This window comes from Neofelis nebulosa, chromosome 10 (genome assembly GCF_028018385.1).
Source record: "Neofelis nebulosa isolate mNeoNeb1 chromosome 10, mNeoNeb1.pri, whole genome shotgun sequence".
NCBI classification, from domain to species: domain Eukaryota; kingdom Metazoa; phylum Chordata; class Mammalia; order Carnivora; family Felidae; genus Neofelis; species Neofelis nebulosa.
This window is the reverse complement of record NC_080791.1, coordinates 30742609-30767845: the sequence shown is the minus strand read 5'-3', so window position 1 is coordinate 30767845 and position 25237 is coordinate 30742609. Positions and strand designations below refer to the sequence as shown.

General features: G+C 41.5%; 2 protein-coding genes across 5 annotated transcripts; one reads left to right on the top strand and one right to left on the bottom strand.

Annotated features, from left to right (window-relative positions):
- Positions 1-1284: 1284 nt before the first annotated feature.
- ACAD8 (acyl-CoA dehydrogenase family member 8) lies at positions 1285-19745 on the bottom strand. Of its 3 annotated transcripts, XM_058687367.1 has the most exons (11): positions 19587-19743; positions 17497-17597; positions 16653-16822; positions 15878-15987; positions 15405-15481; positions 14663-14800; positions 10240-10375; positions 10048-10145; positions 9516-9668; positions 8778-8880; positions 1285-2061 (listed from the first exon to the last, which is right to left on the bottom strand). In XM_058687367.1, exons 1-11 carry the CDS (start codon positions 19693-19695, stop codon positions 2009-2011), a joined length of 1248 nt encoding a protein of 415 aa, XP_058543350.1. In that variant the 5' UTR covers positions 19696-19743; the 3' UTR covers positions 1285-2008. The 3 variants fall into 3 exon arrangements, with proteins under 3 accessions (XP_058543350.1, XP_058543352.1, XP_058543351.1); XM_058687369.1 differs by lacking the exon at positions 8778-8880 and having other exon boundaries at positions 19587-19745; XM_058687368.1 differs by lacking the exon at positions 14663-14800 and having other exon boundaries at positions 19587-19744.
- Positions 19746-19810: 65 nt separating this feature from the next.
- Positions 19811-25226, top strand: THYN1 (thymocyte nuclear protein 1). Of its 2 annotated transcripts, XM_058687374.1 has the most exons (8): positions 19811-19919; positions 20163-20298; positions 22034-22215; positions 22964-23032; positions 23298-23432; positions 24204-24299; positions 24553-24703; positions 25021-25226. In XM_058687374.1, exons 2-8 carry the CDS (start codon positions 20247-20249, stop codon positions 25065-25067), a joined length of 732 nt encoding a protein of 243 aa, XP_058543357.1. In that variant the 5' UTR covers positions 19811-19919; positions 20163-20246; the 3' UTR covers positions 25068-25226. The 2 variants fall into 2 exon arrangements, with proteins under 2 accessions (XP_058543357.1, XP_058543358.1); XM_058687375.1 differs by lacking the exon at positions 19811-19919 and having other exon boundaries at positions 19926-20298; positions 23340-23432.
- The last annotated feature ends 11 nt before the right edge of the window (positions 25227-25237 follow it).

Here is a 25237-nt window from a genome sequence, read left to right as displayed (position 1 = left end):
AACAATAGGTGTTGCTGTGGATGTGGAGAAAGGGGAACCCTATTACATTGTTGGTGGGAATGCAAAACCAGTGCAGCCAGTGCAGTATGAAGGTTCCTCAAAAAGTTAAAAATAGAACTACCCTATGACCCAGCAATTGCACTACTCAGGAATAAAATGAATGAATTCTTGCCATTTTCAACAACATGAATGGAGCTAAAGAGTATTATGCTAAGTGAAGTCAGTCGGTCCAAGAAAGACAAATATCATATGATTTCATGCATATGTGGAATTTAAGAAACAAAACAAATGATCATAGGGGAAAAAAGAGAGAAGCAAACCAAGAAACATACTCTTAACTATAGAGAACAAACTGATGGTTACCAGAAGGGATATGGGTAGGGGGATGGGTTAAATAGGTGATGGGGATTAAGGAGGGCACTTGTTATGATGAGCACTTGTAATGATCATAATTTATAACAGGGTTCTCCAAAAAGTCTCCATTTAAATATTACTTTAAATCTACTTTCATAAATTATAAACAGTTCTTTTTTAAATGTTTATTTATTCTGAGGAGAGAGAATGTGAGCATGAGTGCGAAAGGGGCAGAATGAGTGGGGAGAGAGAGGATCCCAAGCAGGATCCACACTGTCAGCTCAGAGCCCAACATGGGGCTCGATCTCACAAACTGTGAGATCATAACCAGAGCAAAATCAAGAGTTGGACACTCAACGACTGAGCCATTCAGGTAACCCATAAACAATTCTTAATTTAAAAATCCATTAGTAATATAAGGAGCCTATTATTTATAAGCTATTTTGGTTAAGAAGAGATTTTTTATTATTCCAAAATCTAGTTAAATGTTTAATTAAATATCAAAAAATTTTTAAAAATTGTTGTAAAGGCTTAGAGGATAAAATAAAAACTAACTTTAGGGCACCTGTGGCTCAGTTGGTTAAGCATCTGATTTTGGCTCAGGTCATGATCTCGTGGTTCATGAGTTCAAGCCCTGTGTCGGGCTCTGTGCTGACAGGTAAGAGCCTGGAACCTGCTTTAGATTCTGTGTCTCCCTCTCTCTCTGACCCTCCCCCCCACTCATACTCTGTCTCTCTCTCTCTCTCTCAAAAATAAATAAAACATTAAAAAAATTTTTTAAAAAATAAAAATTAACTTCAACAGAACTGGAGATGATACTGAGGGGGATAGATTTTATTTATCAATATAGTGACTAAAATATTTATAATGACTAAAATATTTGTAAAGAGGAGCAACTTCAAGAAAGGAAAGAAAAATGCAGAAAAAAAATATGCTCAAAGTACTTATCAGGAAGGGTTATAGAAACTTGAATAACATTCCTAGATCATATACTTCTAAAAAAGAATACAACAAATATTCAGAGTTCCACATAATCTCAGCCTTTGATGTTCACAAGTCTACAAGTATGGTTATCCCCTAAATCACAGTTTAGGAGTTAGGTTGCCTGAATATTCATTTTATCATCATTCACATTCACAGCAGTACTACAAAGAAAATGCAACCCACAGAAACCTTCTGCATGTTTAGCTGAGGTTCAGAGGACAGCAAAAGATAAAACTACATTTTTCTCCATTTCTCCTGTCCTACACCTTTGCTTTATAATCAGGAAAAACCCTCAATGGAAATATCCAGACCCCTGGAAGCAGGATTCAGGGAACCAGCAAAATGCACACAAGTCAAGACAAAGTAGATCCAAGAGAGAACGTTGATTTGGTGATGAATCTTTACTGGTCACCTTTCTGCATTAGGAAAACAAGGTAGTATGTCTACTTGTGATACTCCCAGTCAGGGCAGCTCCTCCAGTTCTGCTCAAGACTCTGTCCCAGTCCTTTAGCTGATGCTGCTCCCAACATACAGATGAAGGGCCCAGGTGAAAGAGCTCAGGCCTCCAATCTAATCCATGACTCAACTGGAACACAACAGTCCACATGAACCACTCAATGCTCATTCAAGTTGTACATTAAATGTCATGCCTGAACATCAAGTCTGGGTGTTACTCCTGAAGCAGGCTTCGAGAGATCAGCATCCTCATCACTTCATTGCTACCTGCAAAGACAGAAAGAATAAGGATTTAGTTGCAGCAAAGTCTGAGAGCTCTGTAAACCTCTAACTAGGGTGCTCCAAGCCTCACTCAGGATAGGAGTAGGTGTAAACTACAATGGTTGCTTTAACACTGAGAGGGATGGGATTATCACAGACTGCTTTCCAAAGCACAGAAAAATGTCAGGAAGTAAGAAATAAATGTACCCTTAAAAACACCTCTCTTGGGAGAGGGAAGATGACTGAGTAGGAAGATGCTGAGCTTACCTCCTCCCATGGACACACTAAGGCTGAAACTACATACAGTGCAACTAACTCTGAGACCCTGAACTCTAGCAGAACAGCTATTCCACACCTAAAGATATAAAGAAAACATCACATTGAGGAGGGTAGGAAGGGCAGAGATGGTCAAGAGCCAAAACACCCCATTGTAGTGACCCATAAACAGGAAGATATCACAGGTGTGGAGGTCCTTCCTGAGGAGTGAAAAGTTTAAGTCTCACATCAGGCACCTTCTGCCCTGGGGATCTTCACTGGAAAGATGAGGCCCCATATTGTCTGGCTTTGCAAATTAGTGGGGCTTAACTCCAGGAGAGCCAGGGAGCTACAGGAAACTGAAAGGGCCCACACACAATATCAGTCACTCGGAGCTCAGGGCAGAGGTAGTTGTTTGAAAAGCTCCTGGGCCATACATGAGGGAGACTTAATGACTAATGTTTGAGTGTGTGCCAGAGGGACAGGGATCTGTAGGAACTTTGGGAATGAAAGTGTTGGCAAGTGCATTTTTCTTGTACTCCTACAGCTTAGTTAGCTAGATGCTTGTGGGACCAAGATCTGACACTCTCCACCTACCTTGCTAGCACTGTTTGTCCCACCCTGGCATTCCTCCGCAGACCTTCCCTGCTTAACACACTCAACCCAGCAGACAGATGTCTCTTCAAGCAGATACCACCCACTATATTCAGCAGGTCACCTTGGATCAGTACCCGCTCCTGCCCAAAGTGACTGCTGCCCACTAGCACCCCCAGACGACCCAGAGCTGGGCCTGGTAGCCAGCCACAGTGGGAGCTAACACCACCCACCAGCACAGATACAACAGTAGGACACATACATCCTATATAGGGGACACCCCTGGAATGCTTGGTTCTAGTGACCAGCGAGATGCCTTCTATACAGGACATTATTTTCAGGACCAGGAGACACAGCTGGGATATCTAATACACAAAAACAAAAATGAGAAGACAAGAATATGCTCCAAATGAAAGAACAAGGTAAAACCTCAGTAAAAGAACTGATAAATAGAACAGATAAATAAAACAGATAAGCAATCTACTTGATAAACTTTCAAAATAATGATCATAAAGATGCTCACGGCCTTGAGAGAAGACTGGATGAACTTAGTGAGAACTTCAGCAAAGAGACAGAAAATATAAAACAAAAAGTAGTTGAAGAGTACAGTAATTGAAATGAAAAATACACTAAAGGGAATTAACATCAGAAGATTCAGAATGGATCAGCAATCTGGAAGACAGGGTAGTGTGTAAAGTGCCCAAGATGAGCAGCAAAAAGAAAAAGAGTTAAAGAAATAGGTTAAGGGACCTCTGTGACAACATCAAGCATACTAACATTTGCATTATTGGGGTCCCAGAAGGAGAAGAGAAAGAGAAAGATGCAGAAAACTTATTTTAAGAAGTAATAGCTGAAACTTCCGTACTCTGGGGAAGAAAACAGACATCTAGTTTCAGGAAGCAAAGGAAGCCCCAAACAAGATAAACCATGACATATAATATATATACTATACTATACTATACTATACTATACTATAATATAATATAATATAATTAAAATAGTAAAAATTACGTATAAAGAGAAATCTTAAAAGCAGCCAGAGAAAAGCAAATAGTTATATAAAAGGGAAAGTACCCAGAAAGGTAAGAGCAGTTTTTCAGCAGAAACTTTGCTGCCAGAAGGGAGTGGCATGATATATTCAAAGTGCTGAAAGGGAAAAAACCTAAAACTTTGAATAGTCTACTGGCAAGGTTTTCATTTAGAACTGAAGGAGAAATGAAGGATTTCCCAGACAAACAAAAGTTAATGGAGTTCATCATCACTAAACTGCCCTCATAAGAAGTGTTAAAGGAACTTCTTTAAGTTGAAAAAAAAAAAAAAAAAAGGCAACAACTAGAAGTAAGCAAATTATGAAAGGAAAAATTTCACTGGTGAAAGCAAACGTAATATAGGTAGTAAATCAATCACTTATAAAGCCAGTGTGAAGGTTAAAAGAAAAAAATAGTAAAATCACTTATATCTAAAAATTAGTTAAGGGACTCATAAAATAAGATATAAAATATGACATCAAATACATAAAATGGGGGAGGTACTAAAAATGTAGTGCTTTTATAATGTGTTTGAATATAAGCAAACATCACTTAAAATAGACTGCTATATACATACGGTGTTATACATGAACCTCATGGTAACCACATACCAAAAACCTGTAAGAGATGCACCAAAAATAAAGAGAAAGGAATCCAAGCATAGCATTAAGGTAAGTCATCAATCACAAGGGAAGACAGAAAGAAAAGAAAAAAGAAACTGAACAAAAACAACCAGACAACAATTAACAAAATGGCAATAAGTACATAGCTATCAATATTACTGTTACTTTAAATATAAATGGACTAAATGCTCCAATCAAAAGACAAAAGGTGACTGAATGGATTAAAAAACAAGATCCATCTATAAACTGCCTATAGGAGACTTACTTCAGACCTAAAGACTCATACAGACTGAAAGTGAAGGGATGGAAAAAGATCTTCTATACTAATGAAATTTTTTTAAAAAGCTAGGGAAGCAATACTTATATCAGACAAAATAGGCTTTAAAATAAAGACTATAACAAAACATGAAAAAGGTAATTACATAATGATAACAGGATCAATCGAACAAGAGGATATAACAATTATAAATATTGATGCACCCTACACAAGAGCACCTAAATATATAAGGCAAATACTAATGGACATAAAGAGAGAAATTAACAGTAATACAATAATAGTAAGAAAATTTAACACCCCACTTACATCAATGGATAGGTCATCCAGACAGAGAATCAATAAACAAACAATGGCTTTGAATGATGCCTTAGAACAGATAGGACTTGAGGATATCACAGATATATACAGAACATGCCATCCAAAAAGGTGAGAACACATATTCTGTTCACGTGCACATGGAAGTGCACATTCTCTGAGACAGATCACATGTGAAGCCACAAAACAAGTCTTAATAAATTTAAGAAGACTGAAATCATATTAAGCATCTTTTTCAACCACAATGGTGTAAAACATGTGGAGGCTAAACAACATGCTATTAAATGACCAATGGGCCAATGAAGAAATCAAAAAGGAAATAAATAAAATAGCATGAGACAACTGAAAATGGAAAGCCAACATTCCAAAATCTTTGGGGCAGAACAAAAGCAGTTCTAACAGGCAAGTTTATACTGATATGGGCCCTCTTCAAGAAACAAATCTCAGGGTAGCCTGAGTGGCTCAGTTGGTTAAGCGTCTGGCTGGGACTCAGGTCATGATATCATGGTTTGTGAGTTTGAGCCCTGCGTCAGGTTCTGTGCTGGCTGCTTGGAGCCTGGAGCCTGCTTCAGATTCTGTGTGTGTGTGTGTGTGTGTGTGTGTGTGTGTGTGTGTGTGTGTCTGCCCTTCCCTTGCTCATGCTCTGTCTCTCTGTGTCTCTCCCTGTCTCAAAAATAAATAAGCATTAAAAAAAAAAAAAAGAAAGAAAGAAACAAATCTCAAACACACAATCTAACTGTAAACCTAAGGGAATTTGTAAAAAAGAATGAACAAACTCAAAGTTAGTAAAAGGAAGGGAATAACAAAGATCAGAGCAGAAATAAATGAAAGAGACTAAAAAAACAATAGAAAAGATCAGTGAAACCAAGAGTTTGTTCTTTGGAAAGATATACAAAATTGATGAACGCCTAGCCAGCCTTATTAAGAAAAAAAAAAAAAGAAAAAAGAGAGAGAGAGAAGACTCAAATAAGTAAAATCAGAAATAAAAGGTAAGAAGTTACAACCAACACCACAGAAACATAAAGGATTTAAGACGCTACCACAAAAAATGATATGCCAACAAACGGGACAACCTGAAGAAAGAAACAGATAAATTCCTAGAAACATACAATTTTCCAAGACTGAATCAGGAAGAAATAGAAAATGTGAACAGGCTGGGGGCACCTGGGTGGCTCAGTCAGTTAAGTGTCTGACTCCTACTCTTAAAAACTGAGAACAAACTGAGGGTTGATCGGGGGTGGGAGGGAGGGTAGGGTGGGTGATGGGTATTGAGGAGGGCACCTTTTGGGATGAGCACTGGGTGTTGTATGGAAACCAATTTGACAGTAAATTTCATATATTAAAAAAATAAATTAATTAAAAAATAAAAAAAAATAAAGTGTCTGACTCTTGATCTCAGCTCAGGTCTTTGTCTCAGGGATGTCAGTTCAAGCCTCACACGGGACTCTGTGCTGAGCATGGAGCCTAAAAAAATCTGAACAGACTGATGACTAGTAACAAAATTGAATTGGCAATCAAAAACCTCCCAACAAAGAAAAGTCAAGGACTGGACAGCTACAAACATTAAAGAAGAGTTAATACCTTTCCTTCTCAAACTATTTCAATTGTCAAATTACTATGCTGTCCACCTGAAACTATTATAATATTGTATGGCCACTATGCCTCACATTAAGAAAATGCACCTACAAAAGCACAGAAAAAGCACCAAAGGAGATATTTTGGACTTACATATATAAATAATCTAAAATATGAATTCTGAATGTGGACACATGAGTCATTTTTTTTTTTTTTTTACTTTTCCTATATTTTATGAGTTTTCAACAATAAATATACCAATTTCATTGGTAATCAGAAAAATAAATTTTAGGGATGCCTGGCTGGCTCAGTCAGTGGAACATGCAACTCTTGATCTCTGGGTTGTGAGTTTGAGCCCCATGTTTGGTGTAGAGATTACTTAAAAATAAAATCTTAAAACAAACAAACAAACAAACAAAAACACTGAATTTTTTATTTTATTTTAAAAATTTTTAACGTTTATTTATCTTTGAGAGAGACAGAGAACGAGCAGGGGAGGAACAGAGAGAGAGGGCGACACAGAATCTGAAGCAGGCTCTAGGCTCTGAGCTGTCAGCACAGAGCCTGACGCAGGGCTTGAACCCACGAACCGTGAGATCATGACCTGAGCCAAAGTCAGTTGCTTAACTGACTGAGCCACCCAGGCACCCCAACACTGAATTTTAAAAAAACAAACAAAAACATTTTCCCTGAAAGGAGGGGTCAACTTCTTGCTTCATTTTTACAGTGGGTTTTAATGCAAAGAGAAATATGAACCCCCATGAGGAATGAGTAATCACACATCTCGAATAAAACCAAGCCAAAATTTCAGATTTATCCAGTAACGAAGTCCACAATGAAACAAAGTGATCAAGACCAGTGCCCCAAATTTTCTAGAAGTGGATGATGGCATGGCCTGAAATCTATGTATCTGGCCTTTCCCATTTCTTCTTATAAGGTTAAAAGGCAGAGTTAGAATAAAGGTGAAGTCTCACACACTCATAAAAGCTGGGTAAGGAAACAACCACAGGAGTAATCAGAAGAATTTGAGCAAGAGTGACTGACCTCATCGATGTGCTTCAGGAATGGGGTTTGCAGAAGAAAGCGAACTCTAACTTTTACAAACTGTGATTTGGTCATCACACCAGAGCAGTGGGTTCAGTTTCAGAGTGGTGTTCCCAGACACACAGTGACAGTCTCGTTTGAAAACTTGTTAGAGATGCAAATTTTTAGGCCTACCCAAGACCTACTGAGTGAGAACTTCTGGGCACAGAGCCTAGCAATCTGTTTTCACAAGCCCTCTAGGTGATGCTGACACTTCTTCAGGTTTGAGAAGAATGCTTTGAAAATGGCAGAGAGACCAATGCCCACAAGCCTCTCCTCTGCCACCATGGAAGCAGCCCCACATCGCACCACTGAAAGTCACTTAGACAAGCCTCTGCCCCATCTGGCTCTTCTACAGTGTGAGCACCCCTGGCTGTTTACACTAACTGGGACAGGAGTCACTGGTGTGGAGTGTGGAGAAGGCCATGCCCTGAGCCATACTCCAACAGCTTACACATTTCCCAGACCAATCCACTCTGTGATTACCAAGAAGATACCCATATGATTTAGTTTACTGAAAAATCCATTAGTCATATTATAAAGATATGAATTTATAGAGGTTCCTGGTGATCAAATTAGCTCACATTTGCTGTGTTAATTACTGTACCGAAGTTTGGGGATCCTTGAGGACCAAGTACTTTATGAGAGTAAAGAACAGTTACTGCTGCAGTTTTCAAAATGCTTTCTCATGTATTACCTGAGTTTGAATGTTCTCTAAAGTTTGCAAAGAAAAAGAGTAGAAATGGAGTGATTTGGCAGCTTACTTCTGGTGACAAAGCAAAGCCTCCTGACTCCCAGGATAGTGCTCTTGTATGGCATCAAAAAGCACTTCCAGAGTAGGGTCAGGAAAAAGAGGAAGGAGGAAGGCAAAAGACAGACAGGATCTGAGAACCAGCCAGCATAGGGACAGACAGGCCAAGGAAAGTGGTGACCCTATAACCATTCTGGAGAATAACCTCTGGCAATTTTTACCTTCTAGGATTTGATGGACCCTGGAGTCTCGCACATACTGCTGAACAGCATAGTCCTTCAGGTAGCCATAGCCTCCATGCATCTGTAAAGCCTGGTTGCAGATCTGCAGGGAGATAGGGACTACACATCTCTGATTTTGGGAAGACTATGGAACAAGTGGCTTCTCCTTCCACCCCAGCCTCCTATAAACTAATATGAGGGAGAACAACCTACAGATAACCAGCCAAGCTCAAAAAGGGGCTCTGTATTCTGTGTGATTGGACAACAACTACTAAACTTACCAGTTCCCACCAGGCGGGCAACTCAGAAAGCTCTGCCTTTCTTGCTTATTATCTGCAGGGGAGAGGCTGCCCACAAGCACTTTGGCTGGGATTATGTGAAGTCATGGTGTCATCTAGTGGCAATGAAGCCTCATGTGGAAATGGCTTAGCCCTTGACATTTTAAACACAGCATAGTGCTAAATTTGAACAAGAGGCACTGGAAGGCCCTGAACCTTCTTCCAAAAGAAGTGTCTCATCTAGAACACAATCAATTAACAGTGCCAGAGTGGAGTGTGCAATGGCACAGGGCAGATAAAAAGTCAGCTCCCAAGCAGACCTCTTATTTGTTCATTTATATCCATAAGCCCCAAGGCAATCTCTGCAGCATCCGAGGAGTTAACTAATGGCTCTCAACATCCCTGGACCCAAAAGCTGGTCCCTGTCCACCCAAGACAGCCAGAGGGCACCATCACGCACAGCAAAGCATTCATCTGTAGCGAAGAGCTTGGCCATGGAGCACAGGGTCACTGCATCTTCCCGCTCCTCCTGCAGAGCTACTGCTGCACTGCGGATTATCAGCCGCGAGGCCACCAGCCTTGTTGCCATATCAGCCAGTTTGAATTGCAGGTACTGCAGGAACAGGGGAGAAGAGAACCAGACAAGATAGACAGGCTTAGACCAGCACCTGATCTGGGGACCTCCATAAGCCTTCTCTGATGAGGTACCTTTTCTAAGTGACCCCAAGCTTCAAAGTCTCCTTCAGACTTTGCAGAGAAATGTATCTTCTACAGAGAAAATGTATCACCTTGTGAGTTCTAAGACCACTTCGCTTGCCCTGCACTTCAATATTACCTCCTGAAAAAGATTACTGATAAAATTAGAACATAAGTTCTAAGATGGGGGCAGAATTCCAATGAGAAATCACAGCCTCACCCTCCTAGAGGATGTGGACCACAAAGCAGATCTCATACAGAGCTGAAAGCAAATGCAGGGGCATCTGGGAAATGACCTGGTTACTGGCCAGAGGCTCTCCAAACTGCTTCCGAACATTGAGGTAGTCTCGGGTGAGGATGACCGAAGCATGAGCAGCTCCTAGAGAGCAGGAAGCTGGAAAGGAAGAGTGCCAACATTTCAAGTGAGCCAGCACAGTGCTGCCTGCTGGAGTCCGCTACCTCCCTGCCCCATCCTGTTGTGTTCTCACCAACATTGATCCTCCCTCCATTCAGTCCTTTCATGGCAATGATGAAGCCCTGCCCTTCATCCCCAATTCTGTTGGCCATGGGGACTGCACAGTCTTCAAAGATCACGGCGCGGGTTGGCTGTGAGTTCCACCCCACCTGGCAAAAATCAGGGACTGTATGGCTGCCCAACAGGGCAGCATTTAGGGCACCGTTCTCTGTTGATGAAACCCTGTGAAGTACAGGTTCCATTATCCTGGGACTTAGACCTTGAGAACTTAAAATCAGAGACAATACAAAAGTTCAGACTTAAACACTTGTCAATTGTCATAGATTGTTTTTTCAGTGAAACATTTTTTAACATATTATCTGCTTTCTAATGTCTATTTTACCAGACTAACCTATCCACAAACATTTCTCACAATTTCTTTGAGGATTGGGGCAGAACTGTCCTCATTTTTAGTGCCTCTATAAGTATATTCTTTTATTTAAAAAAAAAAAAAAGTTGGGGGCGGGGAGCGCCTGGGTGGCACACTTGGTTAAGTGTCCCACTTTGGCTCAGGTCATGATCTCACATTTCGTGAATTTGAGCCCTGTGTTGGGTTCTCTGCTGTCAGCACAGAGTCCCTTTGGATCCTCTGTTCCCTCTCTCTCTGCCCCTCTCCTGCTTGTGTGTTCTCTCTCCCTCTCTCAAAAATAAACAAACATTAAAAAAAAAAAAACATAGACAATATAAGGATTATTTGATTTGTCCTTCTATAAGGATAACAAGGATTATCAAGAACAACAGTCACACTTCTCCTTTTAAAAGCTTAGTGTTAACTTCTAAGATTGTTATCTTTAGATGAGAGGAATAACACTCACTGTGCTGGCAATACCTGGTTGAGTGTTTGGCTGCAGAGAGATCTAATGATGTGCTGTCAGCAGCTCACATGAGCCAATTACACACATCTTTTCCTAACGTGGCATTCAGTGATAACAGGTTGGTGGCTTTACAGATGAGTGTTTTGGTTTTTGTTTTTCCTGGAGAGCTGATTTACCAGGACATCGCTGAATATGTCAGCCACGAGCCCAGAGAGAATTCTAAATACCTAAGATGTAGTCCATGTTATGAAACTAACTAGCTGTATTTATCTCTGAACAAATCACTTGATTTCTTTGGGGCCTCGGTTTTCCTTTATGTAAGAGAACTGGACTGGAAAGCCAGCAGGGCCACTTTCTTCAAATAAAATCTTATTCAGAAGTGTCATATATAAATAGATAAAGACCCTCACTACTTGATCCTCTTCATCTCTTCTTCAAGGTACTTCAAGGTTTCAAAGAACTCTAAGGCTCAATGAGGCAGATTTTTAAAAGCACAAGACTATGTAAAATTTCCCACTTCTCGTATAGCTCTGTAAACAAAACTTGACCATTTCTTTACATAAAAACACTCAATAGCTCCCTCTGTTGGCAAATAAACTTTATTCCCCAACCTTTCATTTAGGGTCTTCTACAATTTGGGCCCGTCCTTCTTTACCAGCCTTTTCTTCTATTGGTCACCTATTGGTAGTCTCAACTCAAACTGGTCTGTGTACTGTGCCACTAGGTTTTTTTCAATCCATATTTTGCTTATTCTGCTCTCTCTATCAAAGTCTGGCTTAAATGAAACCTCCTGAGGCCTTCGAGGTCACTTGAGCCAACAATGAACTTCTCTTTTAGGCTCCCATAATCTCTACAAGTCTCAAACCTCCCAATATTGGCCTGTATAGGGGTTACCTGAGACCTTATCTCCCCAAATAAATACCTGAAAGCAAGACTGAAACAAAAATTATTATTTTAATAATATTTCTAAAGAGCTCAAAACAAATACCTGCTACCTCTTCACTTCTAACCCCTTACTATAAAAACATCTACCTTCCTCCCCTATGCAGAGAATTCTTTTCCTAATCCTATCTGGGCCCCTGGGTAGCTTTAGCCAGTGAGAACAGATATCCCATTTCCCTTCCCTGAAGGCCCTGAACTGCTGGACCACTACCACTAGAGCCCATTCCTTCTGTCACTCTTGACTTCTGTCCTACATATTATCTTCATTCCCTCTTCTGGGAGTCCTCACTTCCAGCCCTCCCATGACAAAACTCATTCTTCTATGCAAAACCTTTTAACAATTAAATCCAATATAAAGTCCTTATTACCTTCCCATAAAGTCAATGCAAAACTAGTAGTTTAAAGCTCTCAGCTATATAATGTGTTAAATATGCCAAGTCACAGCCATCCTTGCAGGAAAGATGGCATGGAACAGGGAGAAAGGCTGGCTTCTTGGGTCACCAGAACAGTCAGGTCAACCATGGGGATCAATGGGTGACTCTTCATCTCGGCCTACAAGGCCCTGCTTGCTGTCCAATTTCATCCTACACCTACACCATTCTTTTCTTTGCTCACTTCTCTAGGACCATACTGAACATTTTTTCCGTTTCCCAAATAGGCCATCTGTCTATTTGTTGTCTCTGCCCAGAATTCTTCCTATGGTTGTTCCTTCTAATATACTTGGGATCTCATCTCAAAAGTCATGACCTCTCAGAGTTCAGGTCTATTGTAGAAGCTCCCAAGCTCTCCTCAATCAGTATCCTATCAACGTGTTTTATCTCCTCTGTAGCACAGAACACTTCCAGAAATTTTAGTGTGAGGGATTTCTCTATTGTCCCTGTGGCTTATTCACCTGTCTGTGGCTTATCTCTGCTTGCTGGAAGGTTAATTCCATGGGGGCAGAGCTTGTCTTTGTTCACTGCTCCATCCCTACTGTTTAGAAGAATGCTTGGCACACAGTGGGCATTCACCAGCTGTCAAATGCATAAATAGATGTCCTTCCAGATTTCCCTTACATTGAAACATATATAAAGCAAAACTAATAATTAAAAAAAGACAACAAAAAAAGAAAATGTATACACTTAAAAAGTGAGAGAAAATAGGAAATGAAAGGAAGAAAAGATATACTTTTTGTTTCTGGAACTTATTTACAACTTTTCTCTAGGCACTAAACTTGATAGCTTTGGTAGTCTGTCAACAGAATACTGAGATGGATACTACCCTTGTGTATTGAAACAATCATCACTACCTTTATAAGCACAGACAACCTGAATCAGCATAACTCAATCCTGTAAAATTATGTGCCAGACTATGTAAGTTGATCTATGTCATATGGCCCAAAGCAGACATTCCTAGAATTAAGATATCTTATAGCTGTATAACTTCACATACATTATACATGTGAGACAGCATATGTCTTATAATTTCAGAGAAGGCTAGGAGTGACTTTTGTATCCTCCCCATCCCAGGAGCCAGCATCAGGCTTTGTACATGGCAGGAATCTAGTAAAAACCTATTATCCTATAAAAGATAAGGGGCACTAATACTTCTAACTCTTTGGCAGTTTATAAAATATCAGGAAGGCTCATGAAGGGAAATATGGAAACCCTAGGAGCTATGAAAGGAGAAGTACATTTAGGGGTCATTTCATTACCTGAAATTTCCCCCAAAGTCATAACTGTAACAGTACATATTGGAGGCAGATGACAATTCTGGTCACCTGCCCTAACAAATCTGAATGGTCTCATCTTACCACCAGCTACAGTTATGTAATCATAGTTTTACTATTCATGGCCTGACTAGGGGATTTCTTAATCCTAGAAATGTCTTTCCAAACCACCTATGGAAACACCCTTCTTCTTACATTATTGAAATACCCATAATCATCTCCACTGAGTTTTATTTTATATTTATTTAAAGAAGAAAAGTGGCTGATATGCTTTTCATTCCTGAGAACTCTAGTCACCAACAGATCTTCTGTAAGTATTTTTTCCTGGGATAAAAGAGTGCACTAAAATAAGAAGTTGGATAAAAAATACAGGTCAGGGGCTATGGCTGAGTGGCTCAGTCAGTTAAGCATCCAACTCTTGATTTTGGCTCAGATCATGATTTCATGGTTCGTGAGTTCGAGCCCTGCACTGGGTTCTGTGCTAACAGTATGGAGCCTGCTTGAGATTCTCTCTCTACCTCTCTCTCTGCCCCTCCCCTGGCTCGCACTCTTCCTCTCCCTCTCTCTCTCTCTCTCTCTCTCTCTCTCTCAAAAATAAGTAAACTTAAAAAAAAATGAAATAAAAAAAACACAAGTCAAAAGTGGAGGTGAGGCAGACAATAGAGAAATCCCTCACACTAAAATGACAGGTGGCTTATGGAACTTACTGACAAATTCCACCATTTTGCCAGTGGTATAGTATTTCTGTAGACATGCCCTATTTTATTTCACCTGCTCCTGTTGAAACTGTAATAGGAGCAACTGCCTCCAATGCAAGTTAGCAAGTATGTGAACCTATTAAAACAAAACAAATAGAACAGAGATAGGTCTGGCAGGTAACAGATTCTTGAATTGCTTGAACTTGAATTGCTTCATGTCCATTAGCCACTCACCTTTTTTTCCTTCTTGCCAAAGCTGAGGCCAGGGGTTCCCTTCTCAACAACTATACATGAGATGCCTTTGGGGCCTGGTCCTCCTGTTCGGCACATGACTACATAGACATCTGATTCACCTCCACCACTGATAAAGGCCTGGTCGTTGGAGAGGGGGTGCACAAGGATCAGGAAACACATGCATTCCTGCAGCCTAACAACTGGGAAAACATAGGGATTCTCCCAACAGTAGGTTGCTAAGAGGTATATGGTGGCACAGAGAAATGAAGAAGGGGTAAAAAGAACCTGTGCTGACTGGGGAATCAGGGATCTAGCTGATGAGACTATAAAAAGGATAAACAAAAGTGAGGAAAATTATCTGGACTCAGATCAGAAGAAAGAGAAAGTGGGGCATCTGGGTGGCTCAGTCGGTTAAGTGTTTGACTCTTGATTTCAGCTCAGGCCATGATCTCAAGGTCATTGACATGGAGCCTTGTGTTGGGCTCTGCACTGAGTGTGGAGTGTGCTTGGGAGTCTCTCTCCTTCTGCCCCTCCCCCACTTGCGCTCTCTCCCCCTCTCTCTCAAAATAAATAAATAAACTTGAAAAAGAGAGAGAAAGTGAAGGTAAATAAAGGGAAATAGGTCAGAGATTCTCTACCCAACATGTAAAAATCCCAGGAAATATTAACTCGCAGAGAGCAAGGATCCAGGTGATATCAGCAGGAAGATGGGAACAATTCTGTAAGGTGGGTATGCTGGTACCTTGGAGCCATTGAGGATGTAATGATCTCCTTGTCGTTTCGCTGAGGTCAAAAGGGACGCAGCATCACTGCCACTTCCTAAGGCAGGGATCAAAAGGAAGCAGAGAGGGTAGGAGAGAAAGTCAGTGAAGTTAAGGGACACTCAGCACGGCTCCACTTCCAAGGAAATCTTTCCTTACAACAAACAACTCAGTGTTTCCTACTTTGAAACTTAGACAGCCAAAGGAACTCTCTGTATTTGGTGAAAATGGCGGACAGCAATCAGATCATTTTCCGTCTCCCAGAACACCGGCTTGCAGTGAGCCTCCTACAAGGAAGTTCCAGTCGACAGCCTGGATAGACTCTGGCCTAGAGGCCTCTGAGTCTTGTGACATCAGGCCACAGGTATGGCTGAACTTCATGGTAAATAAGGGTTATATGCTTTGCCTGAGCAGCATCTCCTGATTCATCTTGCTGGCAGTGTGGCAAACCCACCTGGTTCAGTGAGGCAGTAGGAAGCAAATTTCTCCATGGTACAGAGCGGTGGGCAAAATTTGTGCCTCTGTTCCTCATTTCCAAAAGTATCGATCATCCAGACACACATGCTGACAGGTAAACCAAGAAGAAAAGACCAAAAGGGGAAAAAAAAAAAAAAAAAGAAAGAAGAAGAAACAACAATGACAGAGTTAATATGGAGAAAAAGACATCTGAAGGGGGAAGGTCTGGGGAAAGAGAACACAGGTAGCAAAGCAGAGTGAAGCAGAAGAGAGAGTGGGAAGAGAAAAGCTGCCACTGAGGAAATTCAAATTTAAAGGAAAGGCCTAGGTTAAAACATACTCCCGGAACACACAGTTCCCACAGATAATCAGGATCAAGGTATTTCTCACTTGGATGTTCATGCTACTTCTAGTTAGGTTCAATAAGGTCCCTAAAAATCAAAGAGTTATATAGGTACTTTTGCAAATTCCTGGAGGCTTTGTCTTTGGGTTGAGGAAGAGGGGATCAGGGCCCTAACCACTGTCCTAGAGAAGTCTATTTGGTTCCAGCTCAATCTAGAATTTGAGAGAAAGCTGACAGACCTCATTCTCCAAGCAACATACAACATGACAGATTCCAGTCCAAGAGGCAATAGCAGGCCTAGTGTGAACTTTTACAGTTAGGTTCCTCAACGGCAGTCAACGTTCAAAATGAACTTTTCTCTCTTGATCTGAAAATTTCACAGTCAACCGGTATGAGCACTTTGTTGTGCTCACCAAGCTTTGGCACTCACTTGTGGATGCTTATATAGGCTGTGGTGCTGGTACAGCCTGTAGCCAAGGCTTCAAAGATGACAGAGGTATCGAGCCGTGACAGTCCAGACCCACCTACATCTGTTCGTACGTAGACCCCCCCAAAGCCTAGCTGAGCAGCCTTCCGCATCACATCTACTGGGAATAGCTCCTACAAAAAAAACAGGGTCATCAATAAGTGATTCACAGATGGACTTTTCTTTAAATGGCACAATGGGGGATTAAGATGTTTGCATTTGGGAGAGTGTAGTATTCCCTTAACATAACAGGCTATTTGTTACCTATAACAGTTAAAACGCATTCTGGAAGTACTGGTTTTCTAGTGTTAAAGTTTCTTTTTATTATCAGAATTGCCTTGGTTTTAAGAGTGTCCAAATCTTTGTATAATTAAAAACAAAAAAACAAACAAAAAAAACTGGTCTTAGGCACCTGGGTGGCTCAGCTGGTTAAGCAACCAACTCTTGAGTTAGGCTCAGGTCATGAACTCATGATGGGGAGATGGAGCTCCATATTAGCTGACAGGAAAGAGCCTGCTTGGGATTCTCTCTCTCCCTCTCTCTGTGCCCCTCCCCGACTTGCACACACTCTCTCAAAATAAATAAACATTTTAAATAATTAATTAGTTAAAAAAAAAAAAAACAAAACAACAGGTCTCTACAAGATGATGAGGATGTTTCTAGGAAAGGAATCACGCCATTACCAGTACTCTAATCTGCAGTAAGAATTGTGCATGGAGAATAAACACTGAAAAGTTAGGACTACAAGGAGATCTTGGTCACCACATGAGGCATTTTTGGAACATCTAGCCATAAGGAGAACTCCCACCTTCTGGTCCCACTCTGCCATATGTGGAGCCATCTCCTGGGCAGCAAAGTCAAAGGCCACTTTCTGAAATTCCTTCTGCTCTTCATTTAGTCCCATGGAAGCTGTGGGCAAGATTATATATACTCAGTTCCAGGACAGGGGTCAGGGAAGGATATTGCCAAGAGCAAGAACCACAAAGCTGGGACAGTCAACCTAATACAGCATTTCTCTTACACAATAAGCTAAGTCAGGAACCCCAATCAACTTCAGTTATCCCATTGAAAAATGAGGGGGCTGCACTATATACTGAGTAAATTTCCTCATCTGTAGAATGAGGAAAGTATACATAATGAGTATATATGTAATATATGATACATAAAATACAATATAAATCATAATTGTCTTAATCACTTTTCACTTATTAAAATATGCAATGAAACAAAGAAATATTTGTTAATCACTCCCATTAATTTGATATTCTAATATGTGGAATGATACATTAAAGGACAATTTCCTTCAATTTTACTGATTGAGAGATACTTTCTTTTAAAGGTGAAAAAGTACCTCATTGGTTGAAGTTACACAACTAGCTGATGGAAGTACTCCAACATATTTAACTTATTTGTTATTTAATATTAACCTATTTAATGTTTAATCTATTTGTTGCCAGAACAACTCCTTACCTGCCTTGGTATCAGCAAGGGTAATTTTGTTTACCAAATTCTAAATGCTAGAACAGGGGGGGCGCCTGGGTGGCGCAGTCGGTTAAGCGTCCGACTTCAGCCAGGTCACGATCTCGCGGTCCGGGAGTTCGAGCCCCGCGTCAGGCTCTGGGCTGATGGCTCGGAGCCTGGAGCCTGTTTCCGATTCTGTGTCTCCCTCTCTCTCTGCCCCTCCCCCGTTCATGCTCTGTCTCTCTCTGTCCCAAAAATAAATAAAAAACGTTGAAAAAAAAATTTTAAAAAAAATGCTAGAACAGGGCAGCAACTTATGAAGGAGTTTTAGGACATGGAGAAGAAAACAGTATTCTATACTAGTGTATATTATAGATCTGGGTGTAATCTAAGGGATTCATCACCTATTCTACAATGAAGAAGTGTCATTTATTCGAAAGGTTTTTGTTTTGTTTTGTTTTTGTTTTTGTTTTTTTTCAGAAGAAAAAATGTGCTTAGGTACTTGACAGAATCACAAAGTGGCTGGGTATCTATCCCTGGTCAGCCTAGGCCCCTATAACTGTCTGCTCTTCACATCCAAATTATTTGGTACTTAAAAACATTCAGGTCTGTCAATTCTCATAGTTTCCCATTTGCAATAATAATTATTTTCCCTGCAGGAATTTCAATAGTAAAAGGTTTTACGTGTTACATCATAAAACTTATGTGAGCAAATCTTGTGTCACATAAGGAAGGAGCATTCCTTCATCTAGCACAACCAGCACCAGGCTTTTTACATTCTTACTACCTTTATGACCCTTAAATGACCTATGATTAAAACAAAATAAAATGAAACAAAGTCATGAGTTTCTGCACCTCTATATCCACTCCTTATCAGGAAGCAGGGATCGTAACAGAATCTACCTCAGAGTTGTGAGGATAATTGTAAAACCCTTAGTTACTGTTTTCACAAGTAAACTTATTAAATGTATCAAGAAGTCGATAATATCAACTACGTTTAAGGAGATTTGAACAATTAACAAACAGCATCAGCAGCAAAGAATAAACTGTAACTACAAAGTATTTTCCTATCTTAATATATCTTTAGAGGGCCCCTGTGAAGTAGGCAGGAGGAAAGACAGGGCTTAAGCAGAAGGCCTGGAGCACAAATTCGGACGCCTGGCTTCCCGACCACGGAGGGGATGGGGTGGAAGAATAATAGACGAGGGCCAGGGGCGCAACAGATGGAAACAGCAGAGAGTGAGGGCGGCCAAGGGAAGCCAGCCAGGTGGACGGGATGGGGAGACCCGCCAGCGAGGGAAGCCGACTTGGGAGAGGGCAGGTGGGCCTTGGGGTGATGACCCCGGTGACGGCCCACGACAAGCCAGGGGTGACAAAGCGCTCTACGGGCGCGCAGACCACTGCATTCCCTCCCCGCACACCGGGGGAGAGACTTACGATCGATGCAGGAGACCAAGCTCCGGCGGCCGCTCTGGGCGGGGGCCTGCAGACCACCACGCAGGCAGATGAGCGGCCTTCCCAGCCTCCAGCAGCCTCTGAGCAACATAGTAGCCTCTGCTCCACACAGGATCTGCAAGCGGGTTACGTTCGCTACTGCAGGAGCCAGGCCCGCAGTGCACCCTGGGAGCTGTAGTGCATCCAGCGACCCTCACAGCCCAGATTCAGGGAGGCCTGCTCCAGAGGCAGGACTACAATTCCCAGAGATGCCGGGGTCTCGGCGCAACAGAGCCGGGTCTTACTTGATGCCCCGGACTGGGACGCTGTGACCAGGTGCTGGAGCCTGGGGTGGTTGGTTGGGGTTGTGTAGGCTGTGCGGGTGGGTCAGTGTAGCGGGAGAATGGTGAATAAATGGGAGAAGGATCAGGTTACTAACCGAGGAGACGTTAGCGGCAGGTTATGCAAGATGGAATAGATAACTGGGGGAAGGATTGACGGGCCCAAGTCCAGGTCCGCAAAAGACCCTCGGGACTGAAACTCCGCTTCCTCTCATTGTCTGCATCTCGCTTTGCACAGGTTTCTGGGGGCAGATTCAGAGTTGCCTCTTGTACTCTTGGTTGATTCCGGAATCCTCTGCACTTCAGCCCTCGCAGGGGCACCATGCCGAGACCCCGGAAGAGGCTGGCTGGGTCTGCCGAGCCTGCTGGGCCAGGTGAGCTGCACCTAGGCTGCAAAAAGGCGGCCCTAGTTTCTCTAGGACCTGTTTCGTACTGCTCACTTTCAACTCCCTGTCTGTCGGGAGAATCCTTTCGCGGATTTTCTGTTACGTTATTCCTAATTGACTTCCATCTTCTTTATTCTTCCCACCAAGCTTATACCCAGAGCTTCTTGTTTGTTCATTAAAGCAATAGTAGATAAGGGGTGGCTTGTACTAAGGTCAATAACATACAGTTCTGCTGGGTGGCTCAGTTCGTTGAACGTCAGACAGTGGCTCAGGTCATGATCTCACAGTTTGTGAGCTTGAGCCCCACATAGGGCTTGCTGCTGTCAGCGCAGAGCCTGCTTCAGATCTTCTGTTCCCCTCTCTCTCTGTCCCTCCCCAGCTCCCGGTCCCGCTCTCTCTCAAAAATAAATAAAACATTAAAATTAAAAAAAAAAAAAAAAAAAGCCTAGTTCTGCTGTCATGGAGAATGCAAACAGACATGAGTGAAAAGGTCTAGGAAACTAGATGGCTAAGGGTGTGAGGGCAGTAAGGACTGCTAGAAACGGAAGTGGAATTGAATCTAGCCTTAAAGAACGGGAAGTCTTTCCTCAGGCAGAGAAAATGCAATGACATTTTTATATTCACAAGAATGAATGGCATTCTAAGTAGATGAAGTGCAGAAACAAAGCAATTAAAGTACTTTTGGGAATGGCAGAAGTTCCAGATTGACTACAATACATTGTGTTATTTAACAACACATAATGGTATTTGCAGTGTGTTTACCTCCAAAGGGACCACCTGATCAACTAGGCTAGGGAGGTTCTGAGTATTAGACACCCATAAATGATACTTAATGAGGGCTGATGTAGGAGAGATGGGACTAAATTCAGAGGCAGTGTGATACAGTCATTAAGGGTGGATCCAGATAGACCAGGGGACAGTTCCTGATTATATTGTTTACTAAGTGTGTAATCTGGGACACATTTAGCAGATGAACAGAATATCTCATTATACAGATTAACTGAGTTACTGTTAAGGTAACAAATAGAGCTCAGGGTCTGTCATAGAGTATGGATTTAACAACTCATATTAAGCTATTGAGTGCCTAATATGTTCCAGGAGCATTTTCTCTAATTCTCTTAGGATAAAGTCATCTTTGCCAAGTCTACAAAGTACAGAATGAGCTGTTTTATCCAGCTTCTTCTGGCACCTTCAAGGAGCTGGAAGGAAGCAGGCCACAAAGCACAGTGAGCAAGCAAAAAAGAACTATGAGATGATAATTATAATAATAGCTTATATTTATTATTTATTATAATGCCAGGCATTGTCTAAACCCATTGTTAGCACTATTGTACTTAATCTCTAAAACAAGTTTGTGGAGTAGGTGTTTGGTTTCCTCATTGGAGAGAAATAGCCTCAGCAAGGGCACAGAAGAGAGTGAGGTAAAGAAAGAAAATTACTTAACACAAGTCAGGACTCTGCTAGGACTGTCAATCCTAACCCACAACCATGTAAGGTATTCTTATCCCACTGAATGGATAATCCAGAAGATACCCTGTGAAGATGGGCATTCCTGTCCCATTTTTATAGATAAACTGAAGTTCAGCAATTCAGTTGCTACTGCTAGTAATTGACAGATCCAGGATTTGAATCCAGGTCTGACTCCAAAGCATGTGCTTTCCCCACAATGCAACATTACTTCTCAGCCAGCATGACCAGTTTCTGCTGTTTGTTTCTATTGCAGACAATAAGGGACCGGCAGGAAAACGTACCAAGACTAAGAACCCAGTGGGGGCATCGGCTCAGGTGGTTAACTCCAGCCCTCAGAAGACTTCAGCCTCCAAAACCTGTGGGAAGTATCTAAGTAGTTACTGGCTGATGAAGTCAGAGGCAGAAAGCCGATTAGAGAAAGGTGTAGATGTGAAGGTGAGACCAGGTACCTGTCTTTAATCCCTTCAAGCTGTTTTTTTAGATAAGAAATAAATATGGGACACCACAGAGTCCACCAGCTTCTCCGAAGGGTAGAGTTAAGGGAAAGATAATAAGGAAATAAGGAATAAAATCAGCAAGGTTTATTACCAGCAACATAATAAATATTTTAGGTTTTCAGGTCTTCTCATTGCTGTTGCAATTCTGCTGCTGTTGCAAGAAAGTGGCTATGGACGACATGTAAATAAATGGTGTGGGTGTGTTTTAATAAAACCATTTACAAAATCAGGCCTAAAACCTATAGTTTGCCAAACCCTGACCTGGGCAACATTTCAATCTTATGTTGCCTTACTCTTGCCACCTGCCATAATCCTACATATTTCTCTACCAACAGCTAGTATTTATTCAGTGAATTAATATAAACCAATTTTAATAATAGCTTGGAGAAAAATATTATAGAAGAAATATATAGTACCTTAATGAGTAAAATACAAATAACAAACACGTTATCATCTGGATTATCCATTCAACTGATCTTCTTAATTAACAAGGATAACAAGTTAATACAAGGCTTACTTACATGTGCCCAACAGAAGTGGCTTTGCGGAACTACTTCCCAGTAAACTACATACTCCCACTATAGCAAGTAGCACCCTCAGTGTAGGGGAAGAAACTATCTACTTCCATATTATTTCCAGTTGGCGTCAAGATTGTTTAATGAATGGGTTCATTTCCTGTTGCCTAGTTCAGCATCGAGGATCTTAAAGCACAGCCCAAGCAGACAGCATGCTGGGATGGTGTTCGCAACTACCAGGTAAGAGGGTAAAAGCAGGGCCTGAGACCCAGGCGTTGGGTAAATGCCTGCCTCCTTCCATGACTTATTCAGTAGCAAAATCTCTTGGGCAATGGCCCAGATAATAAAATAGAAAATGTATTCAAAAATACCTTAATTACTCTGCATGAAGTTTGCAAATGGTCTGGATACAAGTCTGGGTGTTTCAGTAAAGGCAAGCTGCAGAAAAGAAAACCACATCAAAGGAAAGCAGACTTGATTTCCACTAACAGCTAGTGTTTTCCAGTGGGTGAGGAGGAAGGTAGTTGTTTATTCTCCCCTGGGACAGGCCCGGAACTTCCTTCGAGCCATGAAGCTGGAGCAAGAAGCTTTCTTCTACCATAGCAACTGCAAAGAGCCAGGCATCGCAGGACTTGTGAAGGTCAGTTGTATAGGCATTGGTCTTAATCCCTCTCCCTTCAGGGAAACTTACTCAGGTAGATATAAAGGAACAAAGCTTAAATCAGTTAACAAAAAAGAAGTACCCTCCTCCCCATCCCTGATGTCACCACTCAGGCCTCTTCAGTATGACAAGGACTATAACAAGGCCTTCATTTCAGGTCCCGCTGGTACAGACTTCTCATTTCTGTGCCTTGGTCTTTCACTCAAAAACAGGCCTGATGATAGCTCTTCCAGATCAGAAGTTACTAGGATAAAATTATGAACTGCAGGTGGAAAGACAGTGGCACCAATAATAACCTTTAATACTTGGTTTTAGAACATTACTTTTAAGATTTTATCAAAATAAGATTGATTCCTATGCTTGCCTGTATATTATTTCCAGATATCTGAGCCTTCATTGGCTCTACAGCACAGCTGAAGAGGTTAGAATGTGCAGGGTCAGAAGTGAAAGTCAGACTAGAATTAAAAATTGGCCCTGGAGGGGCGCTTGGGTGGCTTAGTCAGTTAAGCATCCGACTTTGGCTCAGGTCATGATCTCACAGTTGGTTCATGGGTTTGAGCCCCACATCGGGCTCTGTGCTGACAGGTCAGAGCCTAGAGCCTGCTTCGGATTCTGTGCCTCCCTCTCACTCTGCCCCTCCCTACTCCTGCTCTGTCTCAAAAATAAATAAACGTTAAAAATTTTTTTTTAAAAAATGGCCATGGAGCTGACTGTCCAGGCAAATGATTGGAGACTTGGTTTTGTTTTCAGATTGTAAAGGAGGCTTACCCAGACCACACACAGTTTGAGAAAAACAATCCCCATTATGACCCATCCAGCAAGGAAGACAACCCCAAATGGTCCATGGTAAAGATTACTATTTTTCCTATTTCATGAAAGGAAAAGAATGGACAAAGAGAGGGAGGAAGAAGGTGTGGGGTGTCTTTAGGTCAAGGTATAGAGTCCAGTTCTTACTCAGATGAGGTTACCCTGGCTTTGGGAATAGGAACAGAACACTGGCAGCTCTACCTATAAGAACCTCCCATAAGAAGCTAAAGCACACAGTGGACAGAATCTACCTGCACGTGTCTTTCTGTCCCATACACTTTCTGTCACATAGGTGGATGTACAATTTGTTCGGATGATGAAGCGTTTCATCACCCTGGCTGAGCTCAAAACCCATCACCAAGCTCACAAAGCCACTGGAGGCCCCTTAAAAAATATGGCTCTCTTCAGTCGCCAGAGACTCTCAATTCAGCCCCTGACCCAAGGTAAGAGTGGGCCCTTTCTTTTATATTACTCACATACTAGAATGACTACGTGAACTCACATTTATTACTGATTAAGCTTGGGCACAGTATTTAACCTCTTTGAGCCTGTCTACTCACCTATAATATCCACGAAGGAGGAAATAGGTCTGGAGTTACTCATTACTATGTGCCCAGCAGTGCTTGGCACATAGTAAAACATTCCATAGTTTTTGAATGAATGACAACCTACCTCAGTAACAATATGAAATGTCTGACACAACCTCCCTGTTTAAGAGACACACCTAATTCTTTGCTTTCTTTTCCCCCTTTTTTGGTAGAGGAGTTCGATTTTATTTTGAGCCTGGAGGAAAAGGAACCAAGTTAACTGGGACCATGTTGCTGGAATAGGCAAGACATTGTTCCAAAGAATTCAAGCTTTTGTAAGACAGAAGGAGGTGTGAGAAGGCTTTCTTGTTATGTTGACCTGGGGTTGTGTACGTAGGTGATTTTCATGTACCTTTTTCAATAAAACATTAATATCAAAGTTGGGAAGCT